Consider the following 24,372-nt stretch of genomic DNA (forward strand, 5'->3'; position numbering starts at 1 on the left):
CTTCTTGACAGGGGCGTGGATCAGGCCAAAACGAGACTACGATGCGGCCAAAATAGATGACGTATCAGAGCGCAAGGCTACGGCACATTATCAAACAAGCCGCTTCGGTCGCAAGATGCTGACAATGCACGAGTCTCCCAGAAATCGCAGTCTGTGCATGTTTCATCAATCCTACTTACTCACGATTCACTTCTGCCTACGAGTCTACAATCTCTCTCCTTTGCTTACCTACGAGTCCTTTTTGCTTACAGACACATTTCTACTTTGGCATCTTCCCTTCCGTCCTGCATACTTGTAAATTACTGCAAGACTCCAGAATGCCCTAGGTAACTCAGTCTGCTTGCCTCACAACTCCGAGCGATTCCGCCGTCCCAACCACCTCCAGCTTTTGCAACGCCTTTATCATTTGAGACTCTCTTTACCTCCCACATAATGACTGCCAACCATGTCACTCTTCCAGACACTGATGAAGATTCGCCGCGGGCCGGCCTTCTCAGTCCCTGGCGACCGCCGCGAAGGTCTCTCTCTACTGGCAGAAGTTCACCCTTCGCCCCAAGCCGATCGGCAGCCTGGCGAGATGAGGCAGTGAGGAATGCCGAACGGATACAAAGACGAGTCGTAAAAGTATGGAGCAAAATGAGTGTGCTGCAGCGGGTGCTAGCAGTCGTTGGGCTGGTGATTGTTAACGTGCTGCTCATCCTTTTCCTGGTATTCAATGAACGAATCTTTGGCCTGCTCGAGCCCCTTGCTGAACGCTGGAAACATACAACTGGTGGCTGGACAATCTTATGGGCCATCACATTCTTAACTGCTTTCCCGCCTGTTATTGGATATTCGACCTGTGGAACGACGGCTGGATTTGTATACGGAGTATGGGAGGGATGGTTGATTTTGGCATCTGCAACTGTAGCAGGATCATTTTGCTCATTTCTCCTCTCGAGAACTGTCTTGCGAAAGTGGGTTGAGAGGATGATTGCAAACGACAAACGCTTTGCCGCCTTCACGCTCATTCTCAAACACGACGGGCTCAAGCTTCTGTGCATGATTCGCTTATGTCCTTTGCCCTACTCTTTGTCCAATGGTGCGATGTCGACATTTCCGACTGTTCACCCTGCCATGTATGCGCTGGCCACGGCCATCGTCTCTCCGAAATTGCTGATCCACGTTTTTATTGGGAGCCGCTTAGCCGTCATTGCGAGGACAAGGGAGAAGATGACAATGGGTGACAGACTGGTCAATTACTCCGGGATCGCCATCGGTGCAACCGTTGGCATTCTGACGGGACTGTACATTTATCGACAGACGATGGCCCGGGCCAAGGAGCTAGAGGCTGAAGAAGCAAACAACGTCCGAGATGCTGTTCGAAGGACTGGGCATTTACCCCCTGAGTATAACGACGATCCGGAAGCCCAGGCGGCCGCGACTACTTTGGAACGAGACGATGACGCCATGGATTTCTTTGATGAGTCTCCTAACCAGCAAAGCGAGTATCATGATGAACCTACCGATGATGAGGATGTCTTTGGCCGTGGTGACGGAGACGATGAAGAGGTCATAGATACCATCAGCCTCCACACGCAGAAAGGAGTAAATGACTGAAACGTTTGCTCTTGGAATTGGGAAAGCATAGATGAGGCCACACATGTATAGATTCATTGAAAAGATAGAGGTATAGAATTTCCTCTGAAGTCGTCTGTTCCAGCGGTAGAGCCCACCGATCGGTTGCGAGTGGGTAGTTTCAATTTACCACAATTGACGCGGAGAGGTGACCGCTCAAGGTGTGAAGTGTTCCCAACGCAAGTCCACACTTCCCCCGCCAGGTGCGCTGTCGGGCTGAATGCGTGCGTAGGTAAGATTTGGCCTGAGTCGCATTGAAGGGAGGAAGGATCAAAACCAGAGTTCAACACTGAAAGAGCCGTCTGGGCTCACGGATAATCAAGCCCCAGTGGTGCGCCCAAGATCTTCGAGTCTCGTGTGTTCGAAGTAGCCATTCAATATTACTCCGCCCAAATGTCTTAACAAGCTCCTCTTCGAACTTTGTGCATGACAAGGAAGTCGGTCGCAGTTCGTGCAAGGAAGGGCTGGACGAACATCCACCGCAAAGGAGGCCATGTACTTCGATTTCGAATTTCAGTCAGCCTCACCATCCTGCCTCAAGCAAGACTCTTCGAGGTCCGGCAGCGAGTAAGATCTCATGGGCTGTACAACAAGGAGAATGGCCTTTGGAAGCAATGAACATGCAGCACTAGCCTTGAATCTGTTGATACAGCGAGGTAATGACAATCAGTCGGACAATCAGGCGCGGGCATTTTCCGACTGAGGCGCGGACATCACGAAAACTTTCAAGCCTCTCATTCGCCTTGAGAGCCTCTCATTCGCCTTGAGAGCCTCTCATTCGCCTTGAGAGCCTCTCATTCGCCTTGAGAGCCTTGACAAGAGCCGCGAGATCCGACCAACATTCGAGAGAATTGTGTTGTTTGACTCGTGTTGCTAGGCCCCCGACCTCTCTCCCGGTAACTGAGGTTGATCTGTTGTAACTCAGGTTTGCCTAGCGTGTGATGCCGATGGGAGGTGGGCGTGGATAAGCAGGAACTTTTGTACACCCATCAATATTAGGCAGGTTTTTTTGGTCCAAGTGCAGTAATGCTAAAGTCGGGCACTACTTGGTAGGCCGAGGGCGCAGGGGGTTGCCAAGCGTACCAAGCGTATATAGAGATGGTAAGCCTGCTGGAATGCCTGGTAAGCCTAACTTAACCGACACAGCTTGCCAATGAGCTTCCGTACCGAGAGCAATGGCTTGGGCATCTTTTTACTCCCTTCAGTCAGCGTTTTAAAGATTTCGACATCCTAATGGCCCAGGTCAGGCTGGTGAAGGCCACTATCGTGCTAGCTCTCCTTGTTCGCCCCCTGCAGAAGAAGCCAATTCTGCCTTCCTCATTACTCGTTACTTGTTCCACGGGGCCTTGTTATTAGCTGGTGACCTGGAAGGTTTCTGTCAAAACCATACAGGGGAGCCAAAGGAACATGGGCACTAGGTCACAAGGCCGATGAGCCTCATCGAACGGCTCGCTAAATTTGATCAGCTCCGGCGTTGCTTTCTGAGCCCTATGGCCCTGTACGGATATCACTTGTACGCAGTGCTTCTCCTCTTTGTGCCTACCATCTTTCGAGGAGGAATTGGTGAGATCATACTTCCTACTATATCCTTCATCTGCTCTTGTCGAGGCGGTGAGTTCTTCCAAGCTAACGGACTCAATCTCATCGTGAAATTCACACACAGAGCATCCTGCTTTCGCTTCTCACTTTGTGCTAGCTTCTGTCTCGGCGAATGATCCGTGGTTGACCTTCTTATTCGATCAGCGCGATACAACCTGGTGGAGGTCCTCCCTCCACGATCGACACAGTGCTGCTCGTATGCACACCTACTAGAACCCACCTCTGCAGTCACCCTTTGCAACACTCGGATGAGGCTCTGAATAATTACGGACTACAGCAGTGCGCGGGGCTGGAAACTAGGACGACTCCATTAGTGGCTTCGCCTGCATCATGCGGTGTCGTTCCCAAACCACGCTTCACTCCGCTATAAGATGGCCCTGATGGACTCTCCTGTGGATTCAAATCCTCCCTCGCCTCATTTCCTCCATGACACCTTTTCTCAACAGGCCGTGCCAACTATGGTTCTAGAGGCTGACACAATTCGGCTTCTTATTCAACAGCTCGAGGCTGACAGAAGGGCGTATTTGTCGACATTCGAGAAATTTCATGAGACTCTGGAACAGGCACTCAATGGCCGATCTGCCAAAGAGGATACGCTGTCAGAGACCACACTTCTGGGTTCCAGCTCAAAGCCTTTAGTGGCGTCTCCGAAGATACTGCCTTTGTCGGGCTCTGGGCGAGGCATAGAGTCACCGACGATACCGCAAGCCCTGACCAAAGGTCATCGGGCTGCCACTTATATCTTGGAACATAATCAAGCTCATCACGCCAAAGACTCCATTTTCACGGGAGATTTGACTTCAGACAGCGAAGACGATGAATCGCTCTTCGCACAGGAACTCCTCCCAACGACCGAGTATTCGGAGATTGACTTGATCGACCATCTGAAGAGTCATAACTGGGATATTTACAGCAAATATATCCTTCAAGATCTCCTTCGGAACTTGAGTCTCTTGGAAAACGGGATATTTTTGAAGGATCGGCATCACCAGATCGACGCAAATCATCAGCACGCGGATATTTATCATGTATCTACGGATGGGGCTCCTTTGCGGTATAGCAGGGGTGATTCAGAAGAAGGTCCGCTGGCAGTCTGGGAGGCTCTTCGAGCCACAAACTCTGACCCCCAAAGGCACCAGGCAGTTGGTCGGATCATCATTGTCCGGGAGCCTCCTTCCAGTTTGTTTGCCGCGCTACACCTGACAATGCGAGACTATTTCGACATGGACAGCATATATCGCATGTTGATCGATGACACGACACCGACAAAAGCCATTACCAAAGGGTATCTGGAGAAGGACCACCGGCGGCAACGCTCAGTCGTCTTCGTTTTCAAATATCATACCATTATTGGGGATGGTAGATCACCTCTTCCGTGGCAGAATCACGATGATAGTATCAAGGAAAGTTCAGATGACCACATTCCGTTGTCTACCTGCTCGTCCGTGGTGGCACTATCGTTAGCTGGCAAGTCGAGTCACACTTTGAGGCGCAACTCTCGGAAGAGGAAGTCCATTGTTGGTCATGTGTACGATCCGTTTGCGCCCTGGCACGTTTTGTCAATACAGTGTTTTCCGGACTGGAGATCCAGTGTCGACATCCATGAAACCAATTATCACTATGTCAATGGGCCAGACGCGTTCCTTTCATCTCTAATGGTGGAATACAGAGATGCCGTCAAGAGGTTCAGGGAGGTGTTCGCGAGCATACAACAACTAGCGACACCTCCCAATAGATCCATCTTTGACAGAGGCTTGCGGGACGAACTCCTATTTGAGAATGATAAATACACATATTCGCGACGATATTTCTGGGCCTCGCAGACGCTTGGATTACTGAGTAACGAGATCAAGGCAATGATCGCGGCTTACCGGGAGACATTTACCGACGAATTTTGGTCCGGTGAGCACAAAACATTGTTTCCAGGCACGAAGGATCAGTCTCCCAAGTATCACAACTGGAGGAAGAAGCTCCTACATACACGAAGACAGTTCGAGAAGGAGATCGTCCGTCTAGAGGAGGTGCTGAGAATGTTCCAACAGCAACAAAAGGAAATTCGCAACCTGAGGGAGTGGCTGTTCAGTGGTACCTCGGTCCTGGAAAGCAGGGAAGCTGTCAACATGGCCAAGATCACTGTCGAGCAGGGCTACAACATCCGACTCTTGACATTGGTTACACTTTTCTACCTTCCTTTGACCTTTGTGACCTCAATATTCGGTAAGCATTTATCGCTCATTCCACCAATGACAAGACTGACAGACAGGAACAGGAATGACCAACATGCCAGTTGATGATAATTATGTCCCTTTCGCCATGACCGTGGTGGGGATTTGTATCCCTACTTACTTACTAATTCTGGTGGTCAACAATCCCGACAATAGCAGAAAAATGGTCGAATGCATCAGTCTGGCTTTCATCAAACTCGTATCGTTCGCCGCCCCGAAGAGGTCTGAAAACCTGAAGAACAAAATCATCGCACAAAGACCGACGTCTGCCGACGCGAAGGAGGCGTCCAACCAGGGACCGGCCCCTCATGCCAGTCTGGAGGCGAGGTTGTCTCGGGACCTGAACTCGGAGACGTCGGTTCGGGGCTCGCAAGGCTTTCTCCTGGCCAACACACGGCGCATGTCACGGAGTGTCTTCAACCACCTCCCCGGCATCGCGAGACACGCCTCGCAGTTCTCGGGGACGGACCAGAGTCTGTCCACTTTAGGTGCTTGGCCTGAAGATGCCGCCGCCCAGCAGGTGGCGGCGGCCTCGAGGAACCGGAAACGATCGAGCACGATCAAGTTCGAAGAGCCTCAGTACATGCCGACCAACGTGAAAATCACCGAAGCGGAAGAGAAGGAGCCCGAGTACGAGAAGGAGGGACTGGGACCGTCGAGGCAGCTCACGGGCGATTCTCAAGGCACCCTGTTTCTCTCTCCCAACGTTGTCGTCGAGTCGAGGCACTTCGGAGGTGAGGAGTCCCCCGGGCTGAGTCCATCTCGCCCGAATTTGAGCGAAGCACGCCCTCCACTCTCGGTCACACCGGTTCCTCGTGCCAGGACCACCAGGGGACGAAGTTTCAGCCCCGGCAGCCCCGGCACTTCTGACGGTCGTTCGTTGTTGAGGAGACTGAGTGAGCGTCTGTCGACGCTGCCACCCAGGTCTTTTTCGAACGACGAAGGAAACAAACCTTCCGGAGAGTCCGTTTGAGGGGACGATGTGCCGAGTATCCAGTGTATATTGTTCGACTTTTGTCTTGTTTTTATCTCTCTGTTTTTCCACCGATGGAGGCATCCTCGGTTGGCTAAGCCGTCGGTAGATCTTGGAAGGGACGTCAAAAAAAAGGCAACCAGCCATTTGGTATGTCATGCCAGATTTTCACGAAGCTCGCGAGAGCGACTACTACAATGAAGCGACACGAAGAATGACCATTACATGACGCGTATGATGCAATGATTTGGAAAAATGTGGTCGAGAACGAAGGACGAAAGGGCTATTGAGTGCTCTGTACAGAACTCGGTGGTCATGGAGATGCACAAACAAAAGAAAAAGACAGAAAAATGAAGTGTGTATATCAAAGTCCGATTGCTCCGATTCTTCATACAAATATGCTGTCTTGACTTGAGGCCTTTGGCGAGATTTTTAAGATACCACTTCTCAAACTGCACACAGTTGTGATGCGTGAAGTTCCCACCCTTGATTTTGATCTCATATGACTAGACTGCTGACGATGTTTTCTCTCTGGCCCTTGGTATTCCATCTTGACTCCCTCGATCGGATTCGTCTTCCATCCAGTTCCTCAAAACGCCCGCATCCAAAAAGACAAAATCCAGTCACATTTGGCACTCCAACAATGTAAATCATGGTCTCTCGTTCCTCGCTTTGATCGGCCTCTTTGTACCATATTTCTCAATCCCCAGCACTCATGAAAAAAGGCACAAAGGAGATTGGAAATTTCGACAAGACAAAATCCATTCCTCGTTACAAGACGACAGGCACGGCCAATGGACCCAAAAGGTGTACCGAGTACGGGCGTAGGGTGGGCAAAAACAGAAACTAAATCTTGACGTGTTTACCCTCCCTCTCGACGACCTTGACCAGAGACTTGTACGTCTCTTCCCAAGACTCTCCGTCGTCTTCCGCCGCCTTTCCAGAGTCGCCCCCTTTTTTCTTGTTGCCCACGTCACGACTGATCATGACCACGCTGGTCGGTCGTTTCGTCTGCCCCGCCAGACCCAACTCCGCCCGGCTCGTCACGTAGATGTAGGGAATGCTGTGGTCCTCTGCCAACACGGGGATGTGGGAGATGACGTCCATGGGGGAGATGTCGGCGGCCAAGACGACGACACCGATGGGTAGAGGTTCGGAAGAGTTTGAGACGGGAGATTTGCGTAGTGCCTTGACCACCTCCTTGACACCTCTCCTCAGGGTCCGTTGTGCCGCGGCTGTCGAAGGTGTTAGCTTTGCGAAGTGAAAGGAGAAGGAGGGAAAGCCGGGGAAAATCAAAGTGGCAAAGACACCGGGGAGAGGAGGAAAAGAGAGCAGCCATACCTTTCTTCACACCTTTAAACACCTTTTTCGCAACCTTTTCGTCGGCCAGAGGATTCGCAAAAGGTACCAGCGGTCCGGTCGGTTTCGTCGCGAGGGCGGCGTTTTGAGTCTTGTGGACATTCCTTCCTCCTTCGACCTCGGTCTCACCGTCCATTTCCACATCCTCAGCTTCCTCACCGTCACTCTCGCCGTCTCCCTTGGGGGGTTTGGTGTCGTCGATCGAGTTCAACACCTTCTCCGCCAACACCTTGCGCTTCTCCTTCTTGTCCTTCTTGTCGCTCTTGGTCTTGGTCACACCGGTAGGTTGTTCGGCGACGCTGCTCCTCGACGCCCTCTTTTCCGCCTTGCGAGCTGCCTTGCGCTCTTCCTTGGCCAACTTTTCCGTCGACTTTTCTTTGGCCATTTTTTTGGGGGGGTGTATTGTGTATCGTGCGTGTGTGTGGGTTTTGTTCTTTCCGCTTCTTAGACCACCTCGTCACTTTCTCTCTCTCTCGTTCAAAACTGCACCAGAAGGAAAGGGATCGTCACGCAGAGATCAAATCGTAGTCGTGGCTGAGGTTGGGGTTGTGGTCGTGTTTGCTAACTAGGTCCGCTCGCCTGGGGGTTATTCGGCAGTCTCGAGAGTAAGAGAGTTAGTACTCCGTGCTCGTTAGTGGTAGATACCAAAAAGAAAGACTCCTTGGTTCTTAGGATGTTTCTGAGGACGGGTAGTAGTATGAGATAAGGTGTTGTCAAGAAGGAGAGAAAGACTCTACCAAAGTTACAGTACAAGACAGACTAGTAGACTGTATCTCAGAAATTTGTTCGTTCTCTCCGCACTTTTTTTGCGCAGCTTTTCTTTCAGGATTTGATTGGATCCGTCTCTACTACTGTACAGTAAAAAAAAATAAACGCCAAGTCATTTTTGGAAGAGCAGATTCACGTAACATACGAAGTACGGATACTCCCGTACTTATTTATGTATCTGATTCCATCAATACGAGTGAATACTCTGTAACCTCGATTAATCTACAGGCTAATCTATATGTATTTAAAGACTGAAATTTCCTTCCAACAAAGTATTCGCCTTGATGGCCCAGCTACCAAGAACTCACCGCGTCGCAATGTGACTTTGTCACATCTTGGTTTGGAGGTTGGGCTTATCCTTGGAAACCAAGCTTGGTTGGGATTAAACTGGGAGTCGGCTTGGTTTCCATGACCACTGTAGTATCTCTATACAGAAGTATGAAGGGGTCATAGTCGGGATAAGTATTAGAAGAGCTCGGGAGGGGGTTCGAACGTCCAAACTTTTTGTTTCCTGAATAGATTTTTTGTTGCCCTTTTTTTCTAGAAGGGTTGGTGAAGGAGTAGAAAGAAGTGAATATATGGGAGGGGGCTGCAGTTACGTCTTTCGACCAGCGTGAATATTGCTCGTGTATATGTGGCTACACCAGTACGGAGGACAGAGCCCAAGTACAACACCTTAGATGAGATCCTTGGATCAATTCTCATGTGAGACGGATTACTAGTCACCAAGGGATATCATTTTATGCTTGCACATGTCACTTGCCTCTGTGACATTCTCATCAATTTAGATCTGTTCTTCCATCTCATACATGCTTCTTCTAGCTTCAAGGTTGTTCTTGCTCCCAACTTGTTTTGCCTCATTTGCCTCGTGAAACCCGATGTGTCTTTCCCAGACTTTGCAGGACACATTCACTTCCATACTATTAAAACCTCCCGAGTCTTTCCCCCGATTTACGTACTGTGTCCAGTTCCTGTGCAAAAAAAAATCCTGAGCGCCATGCGGCCAACACCGCCAGAATCATCCAATAGACAATCACAGTGGTCATCACGTCGTCAATACCATTCTTGCTTTCGATTTTCATTTTCCTCCCTGCTCGGGCACTATCGCTGGCTTGGGGTCTTGAGCTTGGCTCTCGGCAACGGGCTTTTCAACCACACCAGGCAAAGCTTCTTCACGAGGTCTATCGAACGATCGGCCTCTCTGTGCCAAATTTTCCTGAGCGAATGCATTCAAGCTGCTTCTCGAGCCGCCATGTTCGTTCCTTGGTGGACTCTTGGCTCTTTCCTTCTCGGCTTGTCTCTCTTCTCTTGTCTGAGAGATCTTGGCTCTCCACTTGCCGAATAAACCTTTCTTCTCCCCTTCTGCGTTGTGTCCTTCGTTCGACTCTTGACTCGAATACATCAACGACTGCTGTCCGCTTCCATACTGTGCATCACCATATTGGGAGGCCGACTGCGTCTGTTGAGAGTCTCCGGTAAAGCTCTTTCGTGGTCGACTTGCACTGCCGAGGGAACTATTGCTGCCTCGGGCACCTTGGTTTTGCCCAACAGGTGGTGGAGGAGCCAACGGTGAGTTTTCGCCCTTCTTGGCAGACGACGAGAATCTCCATTTGCTGCGACGCTTCTCCTTCTCCGGCTGAGTCGACGTGTCTTCTCCTGCATCGGGTTCTGAATGGTCCGTAAAGGAGGAGCGAGATCGAGTGGAACCAGGTGGTGATTTTGGAGGGGGTCTTAATCCGGAAACTTGGTTCTGTTCGTCGTTCGCGCCAAACGGCGTTTGTCCTGGTGTTTCGTTGACTGGGGTTGCAGCTGTGCTCGTCAAAGCAGGACCTTGCGGTGCTGCCAGTGGATCGGCTTGACGTACACTATTGAGATCGGGAGAGACGAGGGGGGTATGGAACGTCCCCGCATCATCTCCTTGTAGGGAGTTCGACGAACTCTGTGCACTTTCGTTGACGGCTCCAGGGATTTTCTGTCTCTTTTGAAGCTTTCTAGGCTGTCTACCAGATGGATCTGAAGGGCCGAAGATGGGGGATTTGGAGAATATGTTCGGCATTTTGCGATCCTTGTTTGCAGTCGGCGGTGCGTTGGTGAGGACTTGCTGAGTCGCTAATGGTGATGGCAGAGGCTGAAGTTGGCTAGGAGTGGCCAGGGGAATCGAAGTTGTCTGAGTTTGCGAATCAGGTGGTCGAGTGGTAGGATCTTCGGTAGCTACTGGTGCAACTTTAACATTGGTCTCATCGGGTTGATTCGATACCAAACTTGAAGACTTCGACTCGCCGCCGGTCTCGTAGTTCGCTTGAGGTGTTCCTGGGCCTGCAATTGGTGAGCTGACTGCAGGAACACTCGAATCTGGAACGTCGTTCATGCGTTGAAATCTGCCAGAAGCGATAGCTGGGGACCTTTTGGAGGGGACAGTATTGCTGCGAGAGATGCCCGAGCCTCCTCCAAAAGAGGTTACTCCGGAAGGTGTGCCTGGACTCGAGACGCCTGGGCTGCTCCGTTCTCTTGAACCACGGGAGGACACTGATACATTTCGGCGCACGCCGAACTTTCTCAGACTGTCTGCGCCTGCACTGGCGTTGGATGTAGATCTACCAACCGGCTTGGGAGAGCGTACTGATGGTGGGCCACTTTCAACATCTTTTTGGGTCTTCTCATCAACTGCCGTTCCTGACATTCCAATGAGGAAGTTATCTTGATTCTCGATCAAAAATATCAAAACATCTTGGCTGAGCCTATATTCTTGAGGAGCCATATCGTGCGAAGGATGTGAGATGATGCCCGGTTGGAAGATGGCCGCTAGATTGGCGGCAGTCATGCGGTTGAGATCTGATTTGGAGGCAAATACTGCCAACAAGTCAAGGATGTAGAGGAGGAGTTGTCGATTCAGAGGTGGCAATTCGGTGATGAGCTTCTGGTAGGAAGAGACGGCTGCGCTGTGCTCGCTGACGCTAAGATCTCTGGGATGCATTTCGCCATCTGGCCCTTGGATCTGCGTCTTTCGGAGGGGCTCTCGGAATCGCTCGTAGAAGTCTAGAGGAACAATGGGTTCAGGCAACTGATTGAGATAGCGGCGGAGTATATTGGCCGCGTCATGAACAGTGTAACCGGTCCAGTCCAGTCCTTTTCCGTATCTGTCAGGAGAATTGAACACGGTCTGGAGATCTTTGATTCGCTTCGCTGAACCGCTCAGTCTGAAGATACCCTCGACATCCGTAGCTAGAGGACCGTCAGTACGGGTGCTAAACGAATGGTTTGGGCGCCTGCGTAGCATACCTTTCTCTTTCAGAAACACACCACATTTTGCTACCACAATGGGTACGTAGCCGTAGATGAAGCTTTCGCCATTCTCATTCTGTAACGAGATTGCAACATTCGCATATCTAATGCTGTCGGCCAACGGAACGCCAAAGATGCCAGGACCGCTTTCAACTAACACAAAGAGTTAGCAAATATGGCTCACAAGGATAGCACAAGTTGTCTTGCAGTCAGATAGCTGGCTTTGTTTTCCCTCACCTTTCTCGTCTGTTTTTTCCGTCGTTTTTCGGAACTTTTTCCACCATGATGCCAACTCTCGTCTGGAAGGAGGAGATGCGGTAGCTAGGGGAGGAGGTGCAGGCGCACCACGTTGTGCTGACCTGTCGATGGACTGTGGAGGACTTATTGAGCCTGCGCCATTTGTCGCCATGTCGGCTTCAGAGGCAATGCGCCCTTAAGCGGGTGTCGGACGAGGAGGTCCCCTGCGACGTTGTGGTTGTTGTGCGTGATGCCTTCTCTTGTAACAAGCCCTTGTTGGAACGAACGGATAAAGCGCAAGTGACGGCGATGATGTCGTGGTCGCGCGCGGAGAAAAGACCACCGGGAACGAATCAGGAAGCACACACACACGCTCGAACGCACAAGATGCGATGAGATGGGGAGAATTGCAGGATCGAAAAGAAGGAGTTGGCGAAAAAGCGACGACCGTGGAAAAGTTGATGTGCAAAGGAGGATCGATCAGCTGGAGGGCAGAGAGAGGGAAGAGGCTGGCCGGGTAGCGCGCAGCAGGGCGTCCGATGTCGATCAGTACCAAGGCTTCCCAGGTAGGTTGGTAGGGCAGTAGGCGCAGGATTCTGACTTCTGACCTTCTCCTAGGTGGTCCTTTGGGCGAAGAAACTTGCTGGAAAGGACATCAACGAAGCCCTGACCTGGATTCGACAGAGTTCCAAGGAAGGAGTTGTTGTTTGGACGGAGGTCAGGGGGGGGGAGGGGGATTGGTTTTGCAGTGTGTAAGGGAGGGTTGGAGTGTATGGATGTGAGGCCATTAAGCCTTTCCGTCTCATGCATCAAGTCAGCAAGGGCAAACCTGGACTCAGCCTGCCCCTTACGACTCTCGCAACGCCCAACCAAGCACTCCCTCTCCCTCGCCAAAAGCATATCTAGACCTTGGTTTCTACCTAAATCAACCACTCGTTCGTTGTCTGGTGGACGAAGTGTGCTCAACAAGCCAGAGATAGACGCCTTGTCCGGCAGCTCCTCGCTCTAACTATAACCCGCAGCTACCAAACAGATACTGCATACCATGTCTCATACGTGTCACCAGCAGTAATTCTGCTGCCTTTAGAATTCTGGTCCCTTGATCAGACCAAGGGACTATGTTCCTATATTTAAACCGTCACCAAAAGGCTACCAACGTGCGAATGGGCTGTTTATGCAGATGCTTGGGTCCCACTTGAAAAATGGCTGATGACATTTGCTGAGCCTGGGGAGCCTTTCCAAGATTACCATGTCTGACCTCTACTGTATCCGGTACTGGGTACAGATGATGTGATGCATGTATGGAGCATTGTATGGATATGCCATTCAATGCAGTATGCGATGATTATTGCGTATGCCTATACTCCGTACTTTCTTGGTTCATACGAATATTGGTACACGAAACAGCCTGTTGACACGACAACTCATCAACCGCAAAGGAAGAACCAGAAATAAATTTGGTCAGGATTTGGGGTCTAACCATAAGATGAGCTTTCCTCATGAGTGTAATTGTCATTTCGTATTCACTTCCGTAACTACATGTATTGTATCCGATCTCAAGTAAAATCGTTCCTGTGCGGCCCCCGTCTCAGCCGCATTCAAATGAGTGCTCGATGTATGACAAGCCTCCTCGTCCACCCTCTCGTGCCCTTCGGGCTTATGTAGCGTTGAAGTCATACATCACGAGGTCTCCCAATTTCACTTACGCCATGCCAATGCCGCCTTTGTGATTCGATATAATGGTGGCGCGGCTTGTATTTCCGCACCGGCAACTCCATCCCAAAATGCTTTCGTAAAGTCGTAGGTGGTGAAATTCGTTTGCCTGACTTTGATACCCGGCCTGCAGGCTTTGAGAACACCACGGTCTAAGAAATGAAATATGAACTGTCCACAGGTCGAGTCATGGGCTGAAACTGTGTTCTTTGAAAGAAAAAAGGTCGTCGAAGAAAAAGGGGGCTGGACAATAAAAAGAGATGCTTTACACGTCAATGTCATCCTCGGCGATGGCATCAGCCAGTTCTGGTGCTCCGCCGCCGATAGTCATGTTCTTCAAGGCCTTGTCGAATTCGCGCTGCATGCCATGTTTGACAGCTTCCAGGACATTGTCGACAGTCATCTTTGGGATGAAGGCGGGCTTGGTGCCTTCCCTGAAAACGCCAGTTTTCACCAAGATCGAATACCACTCGACGTTGGGATCGCCATGCTCGTTGAACTCGTTGGTACCTCGGATGTCCGACTCGGGAGTGTCACCAACAAAGTAGACCGTCTCCGGAGGCTTGTTGATGCCGTGGGTGTCTTTCCGCCATTGTTGCAGCAGTCTGGTTGCAAAGTCGAACGTGCCCAGCTGTGGCTTGCCAAAGGCAATGGTCTTCAGCTCTTTGCCAGTGATGGCCCTGAACATGGCTTCGAGGGATGCGCGGAGAGCACCCATGCCGATACGTGAGTACGTGTGCGAAGTCGCCCAGACCACGTCGTTGTGGGAAAAGTAGACTGGAGGCCCTTCGTCGAACGTTTCTGAACGGGTACCAAGCCGGCCATTCTTACTCATGCAGAGGTCCAGGATGATCTGAGAGTCCCCAGCCCAGTCTCTGCTGTCGGCGAAGACGAATACCGCCTCGATCTCGACTTCACCATAATTCCTTTTGATGGAATTCTTCATCTCCTCGGCAGTCAATTGTCGGAAAGGTGTGGTATCTTTGTTATCTTTGATGATGTCACCGGGGGTAATGACGTCCTTGAAGCCATATCCTTCTGCGACAGTGCGGCATTTCTCGCCTTCACCACCCACTACGAGGACAGTGTGGTATTTCTCCGCCATCTCTCTCATAGGCGTGTGGCCACAAATGAACTGCCCGGGAGACACTTCCAGCTTGAGCTGGTTCGAGAGTTGGATGCATCGCTCCTCCTCGGTTTTTCCACCACCATTCGTCACAAAGATATACGGCCTAATCGGAAGTGTTAGTTATCTCATGGGTTTGGACAGAGTTTGGACTGGGTGATCCCGACGTACACTTTGATGCCGTATTCATTTTCTCCGTTCAGAACCTTCATGGCTTCAATGGCTTCTGGAATGACGTGGCCGCCTTTGATGAGCACGCCATCGATATCAAATGCATAGGCATATTTGTCTGTGGTCTTCAATCCCGACGAATCCGGAGTGACAGGCTGAGAGTCTTCAGGGGTGGGCAGGTCAGATCCCTCGGCCAGATGGTGTTTGGCCAGTTCCATGGCCTTTGCCGTTTCGTGGGCATTGCTGTAGCCGCCCTCGAGGCTGTCTGGTGGTCCGACAACAGCAGGACCTCCGAACAGATCGGATCGAGTGGCACTCTGGTTTGATAGTCTCCGTGTATCTCTTCTCTTGGAGGTGATTGGGGACAGGAGGTTTCTGTCCATGTCAGAAGGAACGCCGTTGGCAGACATGTCGGTTGTGATATTTCGTTTGGACTCAGGATATAAACGGTTTATCTGCAAAGAACAAGGACGGTGCTCTATTCGAATGAACCATGAGGTGCCTTTTTCTCCTTGAAGAAATAGCGCCTACGCGGGTTACCCAGGCTTATTATACGTATACTCAACCCCAAGGCCGTGCCCCCCTGGTGGGTAGCAACAAGAGGCAACAATGGACACACGTGCGAGAAAAGTGGAAAGATATCAGACAAGTGTAACCAAAACAGTGGGTATCACGAAAACGAGAGTCCGAGTCGGTTGTTTGAAGATTCGGAACCTACTGCCATCAGGAGGCCTATTGATAGCACTGCACAATGACGTCGCCGTTACGGAGACGCTACACGGTAAAGACCCCAGCAGCAACGAATGAGGCCGGCCGGAGGGGGACGAAGCCCGTCAAAAGGACTCCAGCGGTTGGAAAAGTTATCAATGAGATTGCGAGCAATAAAGACGCCGCGTTGGGACGGTTGGTGGAGATGGGTCGAAGTACTTGTCAGTGATACGGAGTACAACGAGGACGTTGTCGACATGTGGTTTGCGAGCTTGTGTAAACTTCTGCAGTGGCGGCTCCAGCGGAAAAAGAGACGATCTCTGGCGAACCCAAAGAAAAGGCTGAGAAAGGGAATGAATTTTCACCGTCAGACGCAGACGTCCACACGAAAAGTGACTTGGGGATGACACTCAACAAGTGGTGGCACTGAGGCATTGACACTGTCGCCCGCAACGCTCGATCCGTACCACAGGCCGTGCTTATTTTTTTTGCCTGACCGAGGCTGCAAATTCACCCAACGCCAAGGGCCCCGTTTGGACCTCCAAGGTGAAAATTTCATTTGCCGCACGGGACGCCACTGATCTCATTGCACCCCATCAATTTCTGCAACTCGGCATGCACGGGATACCTAGTCAGAACCTCTTCTTGACCGGCCGCTGTGCTGCGACGAGTACGGAATCGAGTACGACGACTACGACGACTACTTGTACAGTACGTGCTGAGGCTCTGGTCTGATCCGTCCTCCTGAGCGTCGATCCCCAGTCAACATCTCCAAATGGCTCGTTCCTGTGCGCGTAATACAGTCGACTAAGGTACCTCCCTCCGTAAGCGCGAAGTTGGAGGTGTTACCGGGTACAATTCACATGTGACTTCTCCGTTCTTGCGGTCAAAAAGCTTCAATGGAATTGGGCAGCCTCGCAGAAAGTAACTCGTAAGGGCCATCGGCCATACCCGTCCAGGGGCTTCGCTTGGCTGCCTGGTCAAGCACAATGACGCCGTTTAGGCTTACAGAGAACCTGATAACACTTTGTTCGGGCGAATGAGGAGCGATGCCTACTACATGTTGTTATCGACACGTATCAGTGAGTGCAAATGATCGCAGATTCAGAATCTACCTGAGTCACCTATCCAACTCCATCGCTGAAAATGACAACATGCATGCTGAACTTGTAAATGATGCAGAAATATGACAATCGCCAAATACGAATGCATTATGTCGCGCAGGGCCCTGTAGCTTACCATAATCGCCGGACGGCCAAGATGGCCCTTCTACCGTGAGGTAATCGAGATGCCGTCCATATTCGATTAACACCTCGACCAGTCAGTCAATGATATTTTGACAAGTCATGATTCAGGATGTCCCACAGATCCGTGACAGACACAACGCTTGTGGACAGGTGTCTGATGGTTTCAAATTTGGAACTCCTTCTCCAACCAATGTTTGACAACCACTTTACCTTCTTCGAATGCAGGTTTGGGTGTCCGCACAATGATGGCTGCGTGGCTATGACTGCTCTTGTGGATGTGGACGGGGTACTTTCGGAATCCTACATCGTCGAGAGCGTTGATTGCAGCAAATTGAGCTGGAGTCAAGGCCAAGGTGGGGAAATCTGGGGCTCTCTCGGTCGGTGAGGACTTCTTCTGGAGCAGAGCCTTATCCGCTTTTTCAGACAGCAGCGATTCGGCAGATGTGTTTGTCAATGTGGACATGGACGGTGAAGCAGGCTTTGTAGCGATCTCCTCTGATCCTTGGGGAAGGTAGTCCTGCTGTTGGGCAGCGTTGACATTTTCGAATGCATCTTCAAGACCCACACGCATTTCCCGCACCATCCAGGGAATATTGTACATGCCAAATCCTACTCCTTGCTCATCGGTCTCGTGCAATCGGATGCGGCGGCGGCTGCGAAAGGTTTGGACACAAGAATTCGCAAGGAAGGCCACGGTGGCTATTGGGATCAGCACAACCAATGCCAAAATAATCGGTGTCCGACGGAGGACGGTTTGACTGCTGATCCGGATGCGTTGATAAAATGAAGGTAACTGGTCCTCGGGTGCAACTTCAATAGGCCGATCGGGGTTCAGTATGACAGGCTCAAAGTCTTTCAGGTAGTGAAGATTAAGCTTCTGGAGGTCAGTAAAAGGATCGCTTTTCGATATGCCGGTCGTATAGTATACGGCGGACCTGATTCATTATTAGAGAATGTTGTGTTTCGATTGTGTCCCACATACCTGTCGTTGACGATATTGGTGTACAAAGACCGTCGCTGGAACTGGCGGAGGGCTGCAATGAATATACTGTCCGGGTCGGCTAGAACACTCAAAAGCGGTCTCTCTGTACCTCGAAACTTATCGATCATGAACAGCTGTCGACCACTTTTTGATAACGTCCTCGCCCCCAGCACATTCCAAAGGTGATTCTGATATCCTCTCAGAGGAGTTCGGACACCCAGATGAGGAGTGACGAAAGTAGTGAAATTGACGGGGGTTATCTTCTCGAAATAGCCCTTGTGATACAGCAGTCCAACGGCATAGCGTGCGACCAGACCGCCCAGTGAGTAACCGACGATGGAGAAACGGGTGATTTTGTAGCCATCTCTCTCTAACTCTTCCAACATGTCCTCAATCTCTTTGGCAACTCGTTCGGCGCCGACCTCGACGCCATCGTAGGTGAGCGAGCCTGGATTAGATCGGCAGGCCAGAATTATGAGCTTGTCATCATTGTGCTTCTCGCGCAAAGCCTGTGCGAGATAGTTGAGGTGAGTCTACGCAAATGGTTAGCTGGGTCGCGCGGGTTATAACTGCATGTCGGGCGCATACCGCGTATCCCCAAAGCCTGCGTTAGAATAATTAGTGATGACGTCGTACGAGGCGAGGGTTAGAGCAATGGTTAAAACGCACCCATGTACCAAAACACAGAGATGCTGAGCCTTCCTTAGTGTAGATTGCCCCGACTTCAAAGTGCCCACCGCCATATCCGACGTGTAGAAAAGAGTGTGTCTGTCGATACTGCGCAGGTCAAAGGGAAGGGAGGGCATTTCCCAACAGTGGATGAAACCCTTGTTGATATTGTAAATTGTTTGGCGCATGCAGGGGCCGATGACGGCCTCGGTGACGACTGGTGGCTGAGCGTGTTGGCCTTCGGGACGGATGAAAGCTAACGCCGATAGGACCTTACAGAGCTTTGTAGGTGCCTGGGCCACGCCTGCCGGAGCCTGAAATCCTGTGCTGTGCTTCGTGCAATATCCGACTTTTAGGCCCCAACCCACCAACTAAGTCCTCCTGTACGGAGTACCCAAAACGCCTCGAGGAGGGTTCAGAAACAGCAGCCTTGCGTCTCTGCAATCTACTCCCCTCTCACTACTTAGCCTTTCTCGGTGAACTGAGAGAACTGCCAATACCCAGGCCTATGTGCTTGACTTCGTCGACGTTGTTGCCCACAGGTCAAGGATCTGTCATCTAATCCGGCGAAGTTGCGAAGAACGGGAAGCCTCAGCACGACTTGAATGGTTTTTTCGGGTTGTTGGGATTGGTGAATGATGCAGTGGCAGTAGAGTAGCCCAGCAAAGGCTGAGGTCATTACAACTTCACATTTATCACACCGAGGCTGGGTGCTGCGGGTTCATATACCAACTCACTCGATTGCAGCTGTACTTGTTTAACTCCTGGAACGCCGTCCGGATCTTTTCTCCTACCTCGACAATCATCGACGACAGCCAACCACTCTTGCGCTGAGCTTGCTAGCTTCCGTTCCAAGAGGCGCTATCTCGTCCATTCGTGTTGTCACGATAAGGCGTTGAAAGGTGTCGAATCTGCTGGCTTAGTGCGGGCGTGACTTGGAGCCGACGTGCGTTGATCGTCTGAGAGGCCTAGATCGACTCTGCGGCAGTCTGACTGTGGCACTCGCCTGGATATGTTCGTGGGTGAATGAAGCTTTGCCCCTGACATCCATATCGAGGCCCTGCGACTGGAATATCATAGCTGAGGCTCCGACGAAGGTTAAGATCTCGCCAGATGCCATGTTTTCTGCTCTAGGACTTTTCAAAAGTGTTGAATGTCCGCGGCGGTATGATTGCAGCCTCCCCAGCTGTATTTTCTTGCATGCCGTCCCAAGAGCGGCGTCGGAAGCCCGTGATGCTATCATATCGACACAAGAATATGATCCTTTCAGTGCAGGTGAAGTACATTCTCCCCCTGCCAAAAGACGTCGACTGGACTCTCCCGGACCGCGTCAAGATGTCGAGCAGCCGGTGAAGGCGGCAGCCACCAGAAATGTGATTGATCGACCCAGAAGTCTCAGTGATGGGAAACACTCAACAGTACCAGATGAAGCCTCATATGCCAAAGATAGCATCAAACCTCGGATCAACTCCCTTCAAGCACGTCCCACCTCTGCTATCAAGCAGACGCCCGCTTCAGTTACGAGGACTGTCTCGCCTCCACCAATGAAGGATGTCAAAACCACCGTCCAGAAAGTGGCAAAACAACGTCCCAGCAAGACTGAATCGTTGATGCCTCGCCAGGTCCCTGCTGCGCCGGCCTTGTTGAAAACGAGGTTGGCGTTGCTGCAAAAGCTACATGAGCAGATGAAGCTACAGAATTCCAAGCTTGCGGCTCTGAAAGATGGTCGAGAGTCGCTTGGCCTGAGTGACCAAGAACTGATCACCTTTGCCCTCGACGAGGAAGAAGCAGCTACCAAATTAGGAGAGAACATTTACAAGAATGCTTTGGCTCAAAAGGTGCTCCGTATCAAAAAATTGACGACCGACGAATGGGTCAAGATAGTTGGTCAGTGGACTGGAGCAGACTCACAAAAACCATCTCAAGTCAAAGAACAAAATGGCCCAGCAATTGCTATTTCAACTGGCCTGGCGACTATCGATGAACAAATTGCCATTCTGAAGCATTTACATACACCCCTCGAAGGGCTGGAACAATTCGGATATGTGACAAGCAAACCAACCGAGACAGACATTGCCAAGACAAAGGCAGGGACGGCGGCGACTGGTGGATTTGAAACCTGCGATAGGTGCAGCACCCGATTCCAAGTTTTCCTTGGGCGAGATCAACATGGCCGGCTCACGAGCAATGGAAAATGTCGCTATCACTGGGCCAAACCGTTCCGTACAGGAGGTTCGAAGGCTACCCGAGTAGTTGGACAGTCGGAGGCGGCCTATCCTTGCTGCAATAAGTCTCAAGGCAGTGAAGGCTGCTCAGAAGCCCCTACTCACGTCTTCAATGTGAAGGACCCGAAAAGACTTGCCAGCATTTTGCAATTCGAACATACCCCCACCAAATCTGATGTTCAAAGGAGACGTCCGGTATCCTTTGATTGCGAAATGGGCTATACCACTCTCGGGATGGAGGTCATTCGTCTAACAGCTGTTGCTTGGCCCACAAATGAACTTCTCCTCGACATCCTCGTGCGCCCATATGGTGAAATACTGGACCTCAACACTAGATTCTCGGGGGTTACGCCTCACGACTTCGCCGCTACACCATCGTATCACCCAGCGTCAGTGGACGGTGTTATAGCCTCATCTGAGGGGAAAACACATGTCCTACGAAAAGTGGATTCACCGGCAGCAGCGAGAGAACTGTTGTTCGAACATCTGAGCCAGGAGACGCCTTTGATAGGGCACTCCATTGAGAATGATCTGAATGTCTGCCGAGTCATTCACCCCTTGGTTATAGATACAGTTCTATTGTACCCTCATCCTCGTGGCTTGCCCTTCAGATATGGACTTAGGATATTGAGCCAAAAGTATCTCTCGAGGTCAATTCAGACAGCGGGTGAAGCGGGGCACGATTCCAAAGAGGATGCTGTTGCGACAGGAGACCTCGTCACGAACAAAGTGGCCGAGAAATGGGGTAACATGCGACGACAAGGCTGGAGTTTTGTCGACGGTATGCTCACAGCACCTGATGAGACTGATGTGGATGGTCAGATCAAAAACGGGATATAATTGGAAAGAGAGCTCTATCATGAGGAGACTCTGACAAGCAGGCCGATCATGGAATTGTGGAAGAACTCCTGTATTTGTGCCTCCGTTAACTTGGTAATAAACAAAATACATCATCACACCGAAGGCGATAAGAATGCGTGGGAGATAAGCACGAGCTAATGCCATTTTGGTCAATTCTCCTCTTTCCCCGTAAGCCCCTTTCCTGTGAGCCGCGTCTGGCCTGGATGAAGCGCGCCGGAGAATTGCAGGGAAGAATAATTTCCAGCAGCTCCTGGTTGCTCGACGTGCAATTGTCAATTAATCTACGATTTTCCACTTCTCGATACCTTTAAAGCCGTCGCCAGACTTGGTGCCGTCCGCAGCCTGGACGTTATCCTTCGACGCCTTACCTGTATTTACACCTCCATCCGCGCGTCTCGACCTTGATACGAGAGGCCGTCAGCCTCCATTGTGACCGATTCGCAAAGCGCGCGCCCTCAGCCTCTGGAACGCGACCGACCATTCTATCGCATCTTTTGTCTGTAATCTGCGCATTTCGAACAATGGGTAACCAAATATCAAAGATGATGGGGAAGATCTTCGGATCGAGGGAGATGCGATTGTTGATGCTCGGATTGGACGCCGCAGGCAAGACGAGTAAGTATGCCCTGTTCAAGAGAAGCCTTCGATGTTGTAGGAATACTCTGACATCCCTTAAGCTATTCTCTACAAATTGAAGCTCAATCAAGATGTCACTACAATTCCTACCGTGGGCTTCAACGTCGAAACGGTCACGTACAAGAACGTGAAATTCAACGTCTGGGACGTGGGTGGCCAGGACAAGATTCGACCGCTTTGGCGACACTACTTTTCTGGGACGCAAGGTCTGATCTTCGTGGTTGACTCTAATGATCGCGCACGTATCGATGAGGCCCGACAAGAACTGCACAGGATAATATTGGACCGAGAAATGAAAGAGGCACTCCTCCTTGTGTTTGCCAACAAACAAGATATTCCGGGCTCTATGACGCCAACCGAAGTTACCGAAAAGCTAAGACTGGGCCAATTGAAAGAACGAATATGGTACGTTGTGCCTAGCTGCGCAACTACTGGTGAAGGATTGCTTGAAGGGCTGGTAAGGAACCCCCAATCGACTGAGAAACAACCAGGACGCTGACAGATGTATGCAGAGCTGGTTGTCCACGAATGTAAAATCACAACCTCGACCAGCAGTAGCCAAGTGAGCACCATGGCACACAGGCCTGGCTCCAAAGGAGTAGAAGATGAGTGGTTGATTTATGGATTCCGACGCGCGCCGATGAGCTGGACATCATCGACTATGATACCAATTTGCAAGCGTTCTCGAGAGGTTGTTCGTGAGCGAATTTGAGCGGTTCCAGACACGACGTTGGGAAAGCATTGTGCGGAGCATTGCCTGCGTGAGATATTGTGCGTCCGGTGTTAATGGACGATTCCACACCGATGAATGGGGTTTTGCTACGTTGAATTCAAGGGTGTTGGCTACGCCTCTTCCTCACCAGGAGGAGTCTCGACTTGGGCTGACAGAGCACCACATCTTTCACACCCGAACGAGGGTCCGTTGGGCACCAAGTAGCGAAGAAAAGGGAAAGCAGTTTCTTTTGGGTGGTCAGGGGCGGCAGGACACCACACACAGGTCGTCTGATCGTTCATGAAACGTCGGTACTAAGACTTTGTTCCCGAGTGACGGGGCTTCGAGGGAGACTAGCCCTTATGCAAACGATGAAGCACCCCCGTTTGGGCAGCATACTGTCCACCATGGGTGAACAGCTGGGTCAGTGATTAATGTAGTACCGAGTATAGATTTTGTATCAATAACGTGCACGGCAATTCCTTTATTCTTCCCGAGAATGTCACATTGATGCCGCCAAACCCCTGTCTCAAGTAGCCTGTTATCTTTCGACTTCTGCCCGTGGTCACCTAGTGTACACAACCCTATCACCTCAGCACCAGTAGCCTTAGAGACACCGCTTGACTACCCAGTAGGTACCTACTAACTGTAATCACTTTCTGTCCCGCTATATGCTGCGAACACGTACTAGGTAAGTAGACCAGCCTAACCCTAACGATGGCATCAGCCCAAATGTCCCAAGCTCCATACAATGAGCATCGTCCTCGTCACCGCCAGAAGGGAACCCTCCTTGTAAATTGGGAAGCGTCCTCGTGGGTTCCTAGTGTGCGTTGGAGGGGCGTGTGGTATGTCTGGTCCCGCTCTCATCCCGCCTCCTGTTGCTGGTGTGCGCTTGATGCCCCAATCTCCATCAATCACGCCTGCAGCTACTTCTAGGTATGGTGTAACCTGCATATCCCATACTCGTTACACCGCATGCAGCTACCGCCTCAGAAACAGACATCTAAGATGCATGCACCCCTGAGTGCTAGCTCTGGGACCTGCATGAGGTGATGCAGACAACACAGTTGCCACGAGCCCCTGAACCAGAGTTCAGGTTCCCTTACCTTATGCGCACACCGAGTGGCGCCAATGCAAGGGCCTATGCACCCGGAGGACGCCAATCATTCAATTCCGCATTCCAGCGGCATATGAACAAGTTCTTGTTTCCAACGAGCGTAATATCGACAAACTCGGACTCTACATTCTACTTCTCGATCTCT

General features: G+C 51.0%; 8 protein-coding genes across 9 annotated transcripts; 4 read left to right on the forward strand and 4 right to left on the reverse strand.

The window, feature by feature from the left end:
- Positions 1 to 140: 140 nt before the first annotated feature.
- Positions 141 to 1,705, forward strand: PV06_06662 (uncharacterized protein). Its single transcript, XM_016407803.1, has one exon. The coding sequence runs from the start codon at positions 433 to 435 to the stop codon at positions 1,597 to 1,599; it is 1,167 nt and encodes a 388-aa protein (XP_016261283.1). The 5' UTR covers positions 141 to 432; the 3' UTR covers positions 1,600 to 1,705.
- A 1,482-nt stretch (positions 1,706 to 3,187) lies between these two features.
- On the forward strand, positions 3,188 to 6,775 carry PV06_06663 (uncharacterized protein). The gene is made up of 2 exons (XM_016407804.1): positions 3,188 to 5,433; positions 5,486 to 6,775. The coding sequence occupies exons 1-2, from the start codon at positions 3,588 to 3,590 to the stop codon at positions 6,412 to 6,414; spliced, it is 2,775 nt and encodes a 924-aa protein (XP_016261284.1). The 5' UTR covers positions 3,188 to 3,587; the 3' UTR covers positions 6,415 to 6,775.
- An 8-nt stretch (positions 6,776 to 6,783) lies between these two features.
- On the reverse strand, positions 6,784 to 8,599 carry PV06_06664 (uncharacterized protein). The gene is made up of 2 exons (XM_016407805.1): positions 7,756 to 8,599; positions 6,784 to 7,649 (listed from the first exon to the last, which is right to left on the reverse strand). The coding sequence occupies exons 1-2, from the start codon at positions 8,156 to 8,158 to the stop codon at positions 7,261 to 7,263; spliced, it is 792 nt and encodes a 263-aa protein (XP_016261285.1). The 5' UTR covers positions 8,159 to 8,599; the 3' UTR covers positions 6,784 to 7,260.
- A 642-nt stretch (positions 8,600 to 9,241) lies between these two features.
- On the reverse strand, positions 9,242 to 12,804 carry PV06_06665 (uncharacterized protein). The gene is made up of 3 exons (XM_016407806.1): positions 12,061 to 12,804; positions 11,821 to 11,976; positions 9,242 to 11,763 (listed from the first exon to the last, which is right to left on the reverse strand). Exons 1-3 carry the CDS (start codon positions 12,230 to 12,232, stop codon positions 9,620 to 9,622), a joined length of 2,472 nt encoding a protein of 823 aa, XP_016261286.1. The 5' UTR covers positions 12,233 to 12,804; the 3' UTR covers positions 9,242 to 9,619.
- Positions 12,805 to 13,547: 743 nt separating this feature from the next.
- On the reverse strand, positions 13,548 to 15,720 carry PV06_06666 (TIGR01456 family HAD hydrolase). Its single transcript, XM_016407807.1, has 2 exons — positions 15,071 to 15,720; positions 13,548 to 15,005 (listed from the first exon to the last, which is right to left on the reverse strand). Exons 1-2 carry the CDS (start codon positions 15,478 to 15,480, stop codon positions 14,039 to 14,041), a joined length of 1,377 nt encoding a protein of 458 aa, XP_016261287.1. The 5' UTR covers positions 15,481 to 15,720; the 3' UTR covers positions 13,548 to 14,038.
- A 1,139-nt stretch (positions 15,721 to 16,859) lies between these two features.
- Positions 16,860 to 18,810, reverse strand: PV06_06667. Of its 2 annotated transcripts, XM_016407808.1 has the most exons (4): positions 18,677 to 18,810; positions 18,596 to 18,611; positions 18,008 to 18,540; positions 16,860 to 17,960 (listed from the first exon to the last, which is right to left on the reverse strand). In XM_016407808.1, exons 1-4 carry the CDS (start codon positions 18,748 to 18,750, stop codon positions 17,189 to 17,191), a joined length of 1,395 nt encoding a protein of 464 aa, XP_016261288.1. In that variant the 5' UTR covers positions 18,751 to 18,810; the 3' UTR covers positions 16,860 to 17,188. The 2 variants fall into 2 exon arrangements, with proteins under 2 accessions (XP_016261288.1, XP_016261289.1); XM_016407809.1 differs by lacking the exons at positions 18,596 to 18,611; positions 18,677 to 18,810 and having other exon boundaries at positions 18,008 to 18,581.
- A 237-nt stretch (positions 18,811 to 19,047) lies between these two features.
- Positions 19,048 to 21,836, forward strand: PV06_06668 (uncharacterized protein). The gene has a single exon (XM_016407810.1). It carries the CDS (start codon positions 19,795 to 19,797, stop codon positions 21,739 to 21,741), a length of 1,947 nt encoding a protein of 648 aa, XP_016261290.1. The 5' UTR covers positions 19,048 to 19,794; the 3' UTR covers positions 21,742 to 21,836.
- A 220-nt stretch (positions 21,837 to 22,056) lies between these two features.
- Positions 22,057 to 23,588, forward strand: PV06_06669 (ADP-ribosylation factor 6). Its single transcript, XM_016407811.1, has 3 exons — positions 22,057 to 22,377; positions 22,440 to 22,855; positions 22,911 to 23,588. The coding sequence occupies exons 1-3, from the start codon at positions 22,284 to 22,286 to the stop codon at positions 22,962 to 22,964; spliced, it is 564 nt and encodes a 187-aa protein (XP_016261291.1). The 5' UTR covers positions 22,057 to 22,283; the 3' UTR covers positions 22,965 to 23,588.
- The last annotated feature ends 784 nt before the right edge of the window (positions 23,589 to 24,372 follow it).

The sequence above is a fragment of the Exophiala oligosperma genome, assembly GCF_000835515.1.
Source record: "Exophiala oligosperma strain CBS 72588 unplaced genomic scaffold supercont1.6, whole genome shotgun sequence".
NCBI lineage: Eukaryota > Fungi > Ascomycota > Eurotiomycetes > Chaetothyriales > Herpotrichiellaceae > Exophiala > Exophiala oligosperma.